Source organism: Oncorhynchus masou, chromosome 21 (genome assembly GCF_036934945.1).
Source record: "Oncorhynchus masou masou isolate Uvic2021 chromosome 21, UVic_Omas_1.1, whole genome shotgun sequence".
In the NCBI taxonomy this organism is placed as follows: domain Eukaryota; kingdom Metazoa; phylum Chordata; class Actinopteri; order Salmoniformes; family Salmonidae; genus Oncorhynchus; species Oncorhynchus masou.
This window is the reverse complement of record NC_088232.1, coordinates 31,685,888-31,698,131: the sequence shown is the minus strand read 5'-3', so window position 1 is coordinate 31,698,131 and position 12,244 is coordinate 31,685,888. Positions and strand designations below refer to the sequence as shown.

Genomic DNA, 12,244 nt, shown 5'->3' with positions numbered 1-12,244 from the left:
GATGTAGTCCTTTGAGAGAATAAAATGTCAATGTGTGAAATTTGTGTTAATGTTGTTTAGGAAGTGAGGAACTCTTCAAATATAATACCGACCTCAGATCCTGGGTCAGTATTTCACATATATTTTCACAGAGATTTGAGGTTCGTGACCACTGAGCAGGATCCGGCCCAGGATCATAGGGTTAACGACAAAATGTCGGGTCAGATATCGGGTTCGGGTAGATCCGTGAAGCCATACTTTGCATGTCTCTCGATTTGATATAGTTGGCTTTTTCCCTGCATGGTGTCTCTCTGCAGAGTTTAGTTCTTAGGCCTGGCAGAGTGGATGGATCGCACAGCCCCGGTAGAGCTAGTGGAAAATATGATCGACTCAAATAGGATTGCCCAATTTCAACTTTGTGGTCAGTTGAGGAGGACAGAATTACATAGTGCAATTCTCTCTGGCTCATCATGAACTGACTGACCCATTTCCTTTGATCCTCTACTATGCTCTCATAGCCTCTGCTTGTCTCCTCCTTTCTCTACATCTTCTCTCTTCTCCTCTTTCACTGTGAGCTGCTTTGTTCAGGTGGAAAATAACAAGATGGCACTGGGGTGATTAAGATTGTTATTTAGATTAGATATTGCTTTAATTCTGGTCTAGTCTCTGTTCGTTAACTGTGTTTGGGTCTGGTGTGACAAGACCTATTAATGTTAGGGTGGAATGGGGGTGAATCTGGTCTCATTCATCCTAGGGGGGAGAGAGGGCTGCTCATTAGTTTTGGCTGAGTGGGAATGCCACTGCTAGCCCCAAGGTGTGTGTTCAGACTCCTCCGCCAACACAAGGCTGGCCAATATACATTCATTTGTTTGTCTGGAATCGCTCCTTTGGGAAATGTGTTTTTAATGTTGGTTTGTTGTGTTTTCTTTTACTGTTAATTCCCCTCAAATGCTCTTACACTCCAACTTCAGATGTTGGACAGAAGAATGTGATAGGTCCACGTCTTAAGTCCAGGAAATGGTTGCTTGGTTTTGTTGGCTCACATTTAAGATGAATAGAATTTTCAAAACACATTTATGTCTTGCCAGATGCCAAGATGAGCTGGAAAAGAAGGTGCTACTGGGCCTTTGTGTGTATGTGTGTGTCAGGGAGGTGGATGGGATGTTATTCAAGTTCGAACCAGAGCTGATGCAATTCTCAAGTCTAATTATAAGCCGCACTCAAATGATATATTGCACCCTTTCATTAACACACATTTATATAATTTTATTGTACTTTTATTCACTTCTCATATGCAGTTATATTTCTGTGCTCTCCTCAGTTCCTGACTAAGAACCCTGCCCGGCGTCTAGGCTGCGTGGCGGCGGAGGGTGGGGAGAACGCTGTGACTAACCACGTCTTCTTCACTGGAATCAACTGGGACAAGCTGAACTGCAGGGAGCTGGAGCCGCCCTTCAAACCCCGCATCGTAAGACACACACACACACACACCTGATACACACACCCAGCATCGTAAGACACACACACACACCTGATACACACACCCAGCATCGTAAGACACACACACACACACACACACACACCTGATACACACACCCAGCATCGTAAGACACACACACACACACACCTGATACACACACCCAGCATCGTAAGACACACACACACCCAGCATCGTAAGACACAACACACACACACCTGATACACACACCCAGCATCGTAAGACACACACACACACCTGATACACACACCCCGCATCGTAAGACACACACACACACCTGATACACACACCCAGCATCGTAAGACACACACACATTTACATTACATTTAAGTCATTTGGCAGACGCTCTTATCCAGAGCGACTTACAAATTGGTGAATTCACCTTATGACATCCAGTGGAACAGCCACTTTACAATAGTGCATCTAAATAATTTAAGGGGGGGGGGGGGTGAGAAGGATTACTTTATCTTATCCTAGGTATTCCTTGAAGAGGTGGGGTTTCAGGTGTCTCCGGAAGGTGGTGATTGACTCCGCTGTCCTGGCGTTGTGAGGGAGTTTGTTCCACCATTGGGGGCTGACTGGGCTGAGCGGGAACTGTACTTCCTCAGTGGTAGGGAGGCGAGCAGGCCAGAGGTGGATGAACGCAGTGCCCTTGTTTGGGTGTAGGGCCTGATCAGAGCCTGGAGGTACTGCGGTGCCGTTCCCCTCACAGCTCCGTAGGCAAGCACCATGGTCTTGTAGCGTATGCGAGCTTCAACTGGAAGCCAGTGGAGAGAGCGGAGGAGCGGGGTGACGTGAGAGAACTTGGGAAGGTTGAACACCAGACGGGCTGCGGCGTTCTGGATGAGTTGTAGGGGTTTAATGGCACAGGCAGTGAGCCCAGCCAACAGCGAGTTGCAGTAATCCAGACGGGAGATGACAAGTGCCTGGATTAGGACCTGCGCCGCTTCCTGTGTGAGGCAGGGTCGTACTCTGCGGATGTTGTAGAGCATGAACCTACAGGAACGGGCCACCGCCTTGATGTTAGTTGAGAACGACAGGGTGTTGTCCAGGATCACGCCAAGGTTCTTAGCGCTCTGGGAGGAGGACACAATGGAGTTGTCAACCGTGATGGCGAGATCATGGAACGGGCAGTCCTTCCCCGGGAGGAAGAGCAGCTCCGTCTTGCCGAGGTTCAGCTTGAGGTGGTGATCCGTCATCCACACTGATATGTCTGCCAGATATGCAGAGATGCGATTCGCCACCTGGTCATCAGAAGGGGGAAAGGAGAAGATTAATTGTGTGTCGTCTGCATAGCAATGATAGGAGAGACCATGTGAGGTTATGACAGAGCCAAGTGACTTGGTGTATAGCGAGAACAGGAGAGGGCCTAGAACAGAGCCCTGGGGGACACCAGTGGTGAGAGCGCGTGGTGAGGAGACAGATTCTCGCCACGCCACCTGGTAGGAGCGACCTGTCAGGTAGGACGCAATCCAAGCGTGGGCCGCGCCGGAGATGCCCAACTCGGAGAGGGTGGAGAGGAGGATCTGATGGTTCACAGTATCGAAGGCAGCCGATAGGTCTAGAAGGATGAGAGCAGAGGAGAGAGAGTTAGCTTTAGCAGTGCGGAGCGCCTCCGTGATACAGAGAAGAGCAGTCTCAGTTGAATGACTAGTCTTGAAACCTGACTGATTTGGATCAAGAAGGTCATTCTGAGAGAGATAGCGGGAGAGCTGGCCAAGGACGGCACGTTCAAGAGTTTTGGAGAGAAAAGAAAGAAGGGATACTGGTCTGTAGTTGTTGACATCGGAGGGATCGAGTGTAGGTTTTTTCAGAAGGGGTGCAACTCTCGCTCTCTTGAAGACGGAAGGGACGTAGCCAGCGGTCAGGGATGAGTTGATGAGCGAGGTGAGGTAGGGGAGAAGGTCTCCGGAAATGGTCTGGAGAAGAGAGGAGGGGATAGGGTCAAGCGGGCAGGTTGTTGGGCGGCCGGCCGTCACAAGAAGCGAGATTTCATCTGGAGAGAGAGGGGAGAAAGAGGTCAGAGCACAGGGTAGGGCAGTGTGAGCAGAACCAGCGGTGTCGTTTGACTTAGCAAACGAGGATCGGATGTCGTCGACCTTCTTTTCAAAATGGTTGACGAAGTCATCTGCAGAGAGGGAGGAGGGGGGGAGGATTCAGGAGGGAGGAGAAGGTGGCAAAGAGCTTCCTAGGGTTAGAGGCAGATGCTTGGAATTTAGAGTGGTAGAAAGTGGCTTTAGCAGCAGAGACAGAGGAGGAAAATGTAGAGAGGAGGGAGTGAAAGGATGCCAGGTCCGCAGGGAGGCGAGTTTTCTTCCATTTCCGCTCGGCTGCCCGGAGCTCTGTTCTGTGAGCTCGCAATGAGTCGTCGAGCCACGGAGCGGGAGGGGAGGACCGAGCCGGCCTGGAGGATAGGGGACATAGAGAGTCAAAGGATGCAGAAAGGGAAGAGAGGAGGGTTGAGGAGGCAGAATCAGGAGATAGGTTGGAGAAGGTATGAGCAGAGGGAAGAGATGATAGGATGGAAGAGGAGAGAGTAGCGGGGGAGAGAGAGCGAAGGTTGGGACGGCGCGATACCATCCGAGTAGGGGCAGTGTGGGAAGTGTTGGATGAGAGCGAGAGGGAAAAGGATACAAGGTAGTGGTCGGAGACTTGGAGGGGAGTTGCAATGAGGTTAGTGGAAGAACAGCATCTAGTAAAGATGAGGTCGAGCGTATTGCCTGCCTTGTGAGTAGGGGGGAAGGTGAGAGGGTGAGGTCAAAAGAGGAGAGGAGTGGAAAGAAGGAGGCAGAGAGGAATGAGTCAAAGGTAGACATGGGGAGGTTAAAGTCGCCCAGGACTGTGAGAGGTGAGCCGTCCTCAGGAAAGGAGCTTATCAAGGCATCAAGCTCATTGATGAACTCTCCGAGGGAACCTGGAGGGCGATAAATGATAAGGATGTTAAGCTTGTAAGGGCTGGTAACTGTGACAGCATGGAATTCAAAGGAGGCGATAGACAGATGGGTAAGGGGAGAAAGAGAGAATGACCACTTGGGAGAGATGAGGATCCCGGTGCCACCACCCCGCTGACCAGAAGCTCTCGGGGTGTGCGAGAACACGTGGGCGGACGAAGAGAGAGCAGTAGGAGTAGCAGTGTTATCTGTGGTGATCCATGTTTCCGTCAGTGCCAAGAAGTCGAGGGACTGGAGGGAGGCATAGGCTGAGATGAACTCTGCCTTGTTGGCCGCAGATCGGCAGTTCCAGAGGCTACCGGAGACCTGGAACTCCACGTGGGTCGTGCGCGCTGGGACCACCAGATTAGGGTGGCCGCGGCCACGCGGTGTGGAGCGTTTGTATGGTCTGTGCAGAGAGGAGAGAACAGGGATAGATAGACACATAGTTGACAGGCTACAGAAGAGGCTACGCTAATGCAAAGGAGATTGGAATGACAAGTGGACTACACGTCTCGAATGTTCAGAAAGTTAAGCTACGTAGCAAGAATCTTATTGACTAAAATGATTGAAATGATACAGTACTGCTGGAGTAGGCTAGCTGGCAGTGGCTGCGTTGTTGACTTTGTAGGCTAGCTGGCAGTGGCTGCGTTGTTGACACTACACTAATCAAGTCGTTCCGTTGAGTGAATAGTTTCTACAGTGCTGCTATTCGGGGGCTAGCTGGCTAGCTAGCAGTGTTGATTACGTTACGTTAAAAGAACGACAATAGCTGGCTAGCTAACCTAGAAAATCGCTCTAGACTACACAATTGTCTATGATACAAAGACGGCATTGCACACACACCTGATACACACACCCAGCATCGTAAGACACACACACACCTGATACACACACCCAGCATCGTAAGACACACACACACACACACACACCTGATACACACACCCAGCATTGTAAGTCACACACACACCTGATGCACCTGACAAATTACACAATGATGTCAATAAACTGTTTACAGTTTTTGAATTGTAATACCTCCTTCTGTCTTATTGTACCATTTACAATACACACCCAGTTTCCTCTCTTATTCATTGTATTATGGTAAGTAGTGACCTAGGTTATGAAGGTGGTATCTGTTGGCAGTTACCCCAAATTCTTTATAGAACCTCTCACTCATCTTTTGTGTTATTGTAACATTACCCCCTATGCTGTGTAACCAACACTCCAGAAAACTGCAGAGGACGTTAACAACTTTGACCCAGACTTCACCCAGGAGGAGCCCAACCTGACGCCCATTGAGGATCTCCTTCCCTCTGTCAACCAGGACGAGTTCCACAACTTCTCCTTCACCTCTCCTGAGCTGCTGGACGACTAGGAGGCCCTGTGTGACCCCCCCCCCCTGCACCTCCAGACGACTGGAGCCATGTCACAGTTGACTGTTTGGCACTGCCTTAGCCTGTATCTCTAATTTTGAAAGGCAGTTTAGACTCAGCCTTCGTCACTGTGGTATGACTGTCTGGTTCTCTATGGAGAGAGAGGTTACTCAATGAGGCCAGATTGTAGTCAGATGTTGTTTTTCCACGATCCTTCCCTTCATCTTTGGAAAACATGGGACAGTCTTGACTTGTAACCTTGTGTATTAATGCGTAGTAATGCTCTTACAGTATCTGACTGCATTGCAAAGCAATTTTAATGGCAATTTGTCCCCTGATATGGAAAGATGAATTTGCCTACAGGTACTTCAAGATGAATACAAGCACTTTTTGAACTAATGGGAAGTGTGTGTGTCTGTGTGTCTTTTATTAATTTGGCATACCTTTTGTTCAATGCTGGGATCATTATTCATCAAAACGGCCTGTGACTCTAGCACAAACGATGGCAGGGTAAAGGGTAAAGTAATCAGCACTGCAAAGGTTTCCCAGAACAACTGAGCTGCTCGTTAATACTGGAAGGACTGCAGAGGGGGCTGTGTGAAATAGTTTCTCAGTGACGTAAGTCCTTTACGGATAACACGCACTCAAACACACTCACTCACTCATTCGAGCAGATACATGTCAGACACTTTCCCCCTAAACTCAAACACAGGGATGCAGTATGTGGAGAGAGAAGAGGAAGGGAGAGAGGGAGACATTGTCTTACACCTTGTTTTGTCTCTGCTTTTTAAGAATACATCTCACCCTGTGCCCTGTCAAAATGGTACATTGCTAAAGCTTTGTTCCCTGCATTTAAGATGGGTTTATGAAAGCATGTTCTAATGAGAATGTTTTTATACCTAATTTTCTGAAAGAATCTTTTGTCATTGGTCAACAGTGCGAGATGATGCAACATTTCATCTGAATTGAATGAACTGGTGATTCAGAGCTGTTGTGAAATTTCAGTTTTTTTCTGTGCATCTGCCTGCACATGTCAGCACCTGGTGAAGAGTTGGGCAAATTGAGAAGGTATCGCAGATGTCAGACAATCAAGAAAACCAATTACGAACATGCCAATGGTCAAAACAAAAGCATATTTTTAGGTTTATATGGATTAAGGTATGCTTTAATAACTGCCAATACCTCAATTCTTTCTTTCCATGTTAATCCAGTTCTATGTGATCACAGTCCTTCAACAGTTAAATGAATACCATTTATTCATTTCCCCCCAGACCCACCCTTTCTCACACACTCACAGAATTTATCTGCAATGAGACATTCCTTGTTTGTGGGCAGACATGCTGGTAGACAGGCTACTGGCTGCCAGCACAGTGAAAGCTGTTTTCAAGGCTGTAAAACCATGAAGGTGATGGAAAATTTTCTCCAATGTCCGTTGACTTACAGTGCCTTCAGAAAGTATTCATACCCCTATTCATACCCATTTGTTTTTGTGTTCTAGCCTGAATTGAAAAATGTGTAAATGTATGTTTTTCCTCACCCATCTACACACAATACGCCATAATGACAAAGTTGTAGCAATTTAAAAAAAATGAAATACAGAAATATCTAATTTACGTAAGTATACACACCCATAAGTCAATACTATGTAGAATCACCTTTGGCAGTGATTACAGCTGTGAGTGTTTCTGGGTAAGTCTCCAAGGGCCTTGCACACCTGGATTGTGCAATATTTGCCTATTTTTATTATTTTCTCATTTCTTCAAGCTCTGACATATTTGTTGATTATTGCTAGACAACCATTTTATAGTCTTGCCATAGATTTTCAAGTAAATTTAAGTCAAAACTGTAACTCGACCACTGAGGAAGATTCACTTTCTTCATGGTAAGCAACTCCAGTGTAGATTTGACCTTGTGTTTTAGGTTATTATCCTGCTGAGAGGTGAATTCATCATCCAGTGTGTAAGGGGTGTGGAACTGGTGGCAGAGAAGTCAGACGCAGGAGAGCAGAACTGGGTAATAACCGGAGCAGTTTAATATACAAAACCACCGGCATCCAGAATAACAACGTATGGGTAAAAAAAAACCCGTCGCGCACCAGACAACAATGTGCACAAGCACTTACAACAAACAATTCCACACAAAGACATGGGGGGAACAGAGGGTTAAATACACAACACGTAACGAGGGAATGAAAACCAGGTGTGTGGGGAAAACCAGACCAAACAAATGAAAAATTGATTGGCTAGAAGACCGGTGACGTCGAACACCGCCCGAACAAGGAGAGGAACTGACTTCGGCAGAAGTCGTGACACAGTGTCTGGGGGAAAGGAGAATGAACCAGGTTTTTCTCTAGGATTTTGCCTTTGCTTAGCTCCTTCCCATTTTATTTTTTATCCAAAAAAAACTCCCCAGTCCTCAAGCATACCCATAACATGATGCAGCCACCACTATGCTTGAAAATATGGATACTCAGTAATGTGTTTTATTGGATTTAAGTATGAATTGCTTTGCTGCATTTTTTTGCAGTATTACTTTAGTGTGTTGTTGCAAACAGGATGCATGTTTTGGAATATTTTTATTCTGTACAGGTTTCCTTCTTTTCACTCTGTCAATTAGGTTAGTATTGTGGAGTAACTACAATATTGCTGACCCATCCTCAGTTTTCTCTTATCACAGCCATTAAACTCTGTAACTGTTTTAAAGTCCCCTTTGGCCTCATGGTGAAATTCCTGAGTGATTTCCTTCCTCTTCGGCCACTGAGTTAGAAATGACGCCTGTATCTTTGTAGTGACAGGGTGTATTGATACACCATCCAAAGTGTAATTAATAACTTCACCATGCTGAAAGGGATATTCAATGTCTGCTTTTTTATTTTTACCCATCTACCAATAAGTGCCCTTCTTTGCGAGGCATTGAGGGACCTTTTAAACCTTCTACACCATGCTCAACTGAGGGACCTTTTAAACAATTATCTGTGTGTGGGGTACAGAGATGAGGTTGGCATTCAACATTCATGTTAAACACTTATTGCATACAGAGTGAGTCCATGCTACTTATTATGTGACTTGTTAAGCAAACTTTTCCTCCTAAACTTTTTTAGGCTACCATAACAAAGGGGTTGAATATTTATTGACTCAAGAAAGTCGTGTAATTAAATTGTTGTTTTTTAATTGAAAAACATAAATCTACTTTGACATTATGGGGTGTTGTGTGTAGTCCAGTCACACAAGAAATCAACATTTTATCAATTTTAAATTCAGGCTGTAACACAACAAAATGTGGAAAAAGTAAAAGGGTGTGAATACCACCTGCCTAGAGCTAACACAATACATGACCTATTCAAATATATCGGCGACTTTATCCGATTATACTGTCTATGTTGCTTCATGGCTCTCCTGAGAGAGGGAGAACAAAAATGCAACCCTAACCATAACAGACATCCATCTGTTTGAGTCATCATGTACTGAATATCTTACATTCTTACTGTCGTCACAGACGATAAATGCATAAACAGGAAACCACAGAGTGTCACGAATGTCACATCTGATAGCTACAGGAAGGTGAGGTTTCTGTTCGTTGAAAGAGACTTCGATGTTGGCCAAGCATTGTGCTAATAAGCAGCTCGTCCAGGAGATGGAAGATGGGTTTGAAAACAGCACTTCTCTGGCCTTGAAGGAAATTACATTAGTCAGTAGAAACAATGTGCTGTGTTGAACCTGCTCAGATCTGGATATTCTTGATCCTATGTTCAGATAGTATGGGAACTTCCTGCCATTTTAGCACTGAGAAAGTCTTCAGACTCCTTACTGGAGTCACTGATCTTTCCTGTGGGTGTTGTGCTGGAAGAAATTATTACAGTACGTATAAGAAAATACCATTGTCTGAAAACAATGCCAGAAAATGTCCCTCCCCTAAACAGAGCATAGCCCACTTGGCAAAAACTGTTAGAATCAAGGTTCTTTCCACATAGAAGTATATGGGATGCTGTTGAATCAATGTGGAAAACTGATTGGATTTGCAAAAGTCATGAATTTAAGAGATTAAGGGAATGTTGTATTTTTTCCCAATTTTTTTTAACCTAATTCCAATGACGTGACCATTTTTGTTGATTTCAGGTTTCATTTGTTAGTTGACAACTAACCAAATGTAAATCAAAACTAGATGTTGAAATCATGTCTGTGCCCAGTGAGAAGTAATGGACAAGATGGTACAATGAACATTTTGTACATTGTTGTTCCACTAGCATGTGCTACAAAGACACAATAGTTGGAAAAGAATTCCTTGCACGGCTCTAAATGTAAAGTTGCATAAAGATTTGTATGAATGAAACTTTCTATCCCATAATATTTCAGTAAAACTCTGCCAGCACTAAACTCACATAATCCCACCTCTATCTTCTTTATTCTATGATTTACTGGAGCATCAATTTAGCTCAAGGTTTAAGTTAAAATACATTGGCCTCTGGAGTCACCAGTGCAGCCTACTCATCTGCTTTATTCAGTCCTTGCCAAAGATTGAACCCCTGTGCAATGTGAGTACTGGTGTGGGCATTGAGCTAAACCACTTGCCTCTTTGCCTCCATTTGTTTACCTCCCAATGCCTCTGGCAGCTTTTCCTGAGGCCTGTTATGGGTGGATAGACATACTGTCCAAACTGCCATTATACACCAGCTCTGGTTGCTGCTGCCAGTGACTCTGCAGTGGCTGATTGGATCTCAATTTACCTCCTCTGTCCTGGCTGATTGATGACCTGGAGAGGACTATTCAAACTGTCTAAAAGCATTATGTCACAGGCCTCGATTAGACATCTACCCCACACAGAAAATGACTTGGCTGAAACAGGACGATGTTTATGTTTGGAGCCACTGACAGTATTTCAGCATCAGTTTTGCTGAATGTCTCTTGCTAGCAGACTTGTCTGTCATTCTGGTCTTGCGTCACCCAGTTGAGCCAACGTATTCCAGGAAACACATCCGCAGCTTTGCAGGCAGGTCCCCCCCCCCCCCAGCAGGTGAGCACTGACAGCCTACAGTAGGGGTGTCAAAACTCATTCCATGGGGGGCCTAGCGTCGACAGGTTTGAGTTTTTTCCTTTCAATTAAGACCTAGACAACCAGGTGAATTCATCAATCAATTACAAGGGAGGAGCGAAAACCCGCAGACACTCTGCCCTCGTGGAATGAGTTTGGCACTTGCCTACAAGGAGGTGAGAGTCCTGGCGAAGTGGTGCCAGGAAAAAAACCTCTCCCTCACCGTCAACAAAACAAAGAAGCTGATCGTGGACTACAGGAGACAGGAGAGAGAGCACTCCCCCATCCACATTGACAGGGCCACAGTGGAGAGGGTCAAAAGCTTCAACTTTCTCTGATGTTATTTGTCACGTGCTCTGAATACAACAGTAGACTTCACTGTGAAATCATTTCTTAAAAGCCCCTTCCCAATGATGCAGAGATAAAAAGTAAGAACATATGCAAATAATTTGTAAATGATAACACAATAAATAATATTGAGGCTACATACAAGGAGTACCGATAACTAGTCAATGTGCATGGGTACGATGTATTGTAGTTGAGGTAATATGTACATGTAGGTAGGTGTAAAAGTGACTAGGGAATCAGGATAGTATGTAGAGTGTGAAAGTGGTGTGTGTATGTTTGTGTTGGAGTGTCAGTGTAAGTACAGTGCATTCGGAAAGTACCCCTTGACTTTTTCCACATTTTCTTAAGTTACAGCCTTATTCTAAAAATTCTGCAAATGTATTAAAAAGTTAAACTGAAATATCACATTTACTCAGTACTTTGTTGAAGCACCTTTGGCAGCAATTACAGCCTTGAGTCTTCTTGGTTATGATGCTACAAGCTTGGGGAGTTTCTCCCATTCTTCTCTGCAGATCCTCTCAAGCTCTGTCAGGTTGGATGGGGAGCATAGCTGCACAGCTATCTTCAGGTCTCTCCAGAGATACTCAATTGGGTTCAAGTCTGGGATCTGGCTGGGCCACTCAAGGACATTCAGAGACTTGTCCCAAATCCGTTCCTGCGTTGTCTTGGCTGTGTGCTTAGGGTCGTTGTTCTGTTGGAAGGTGAACCTTCGCCCCAGTCTGAGGTCCTGAGTGCACTGGAGCAGGTTTCCATCAAGGACCTGTCTGTACTTTGCTCCGTTCATCTTTCCCTTGATCCTGACTAGTCGCCCAGTCCCTGCCGTTAAAAAACATCCCGCATGATGGCCAGAGTTCAATCTTGGTTTCATCAGATCACGGAATTTTGTTTCTCATGGTCTGAGAGTCCAAGTGGGCTGTCATGTGCCTTTTACTGAGTGGCTTCTGTCTGGCCACTCTACAATAAAGGCCTGATTGATGGAGTGCTGCAGAGATGGTTGTCCTTCTGGAAGGTTCTCCCATCTCCACAGAGGAACTCTGGAGCTCTGTCAGAGTGACCATAGGATTCTTGGTCACCTCCATGACCAAGGC

At 45.5% G+C, this 12,244-nt stretch overlaps 1 protein-coding gene across 1 annotated transcript in view; it reads left to right on the top strand.

The window, feature by feature from the left end:
- The window catches only part of LOC135508136 (protein kinase C eta type-like), a 37,392-nt gene extending 31,213 nt beyond the window's left edge, over positions 1–6,179 (top strand). Inside the window, exons 13-14 of the mRNA XM_064928126.1 lie at positions 1,301–1,447; positions 5,636–6,179. Of these exons, the coding sequence (XP_064784198.1) occupies positions 1,301–1,447; positions 5,636–5,782 (294 nt within the window). The 3' untranslated portion in view covers positions 5,783–6,179. The remainder of the gene's footprint in view (positions 1–1,300; positions 1,448–5,635) is intronic.
- The last annotated feature ends 6,065 nt before the right edge of the window (positions 6,180–12,244 follow it).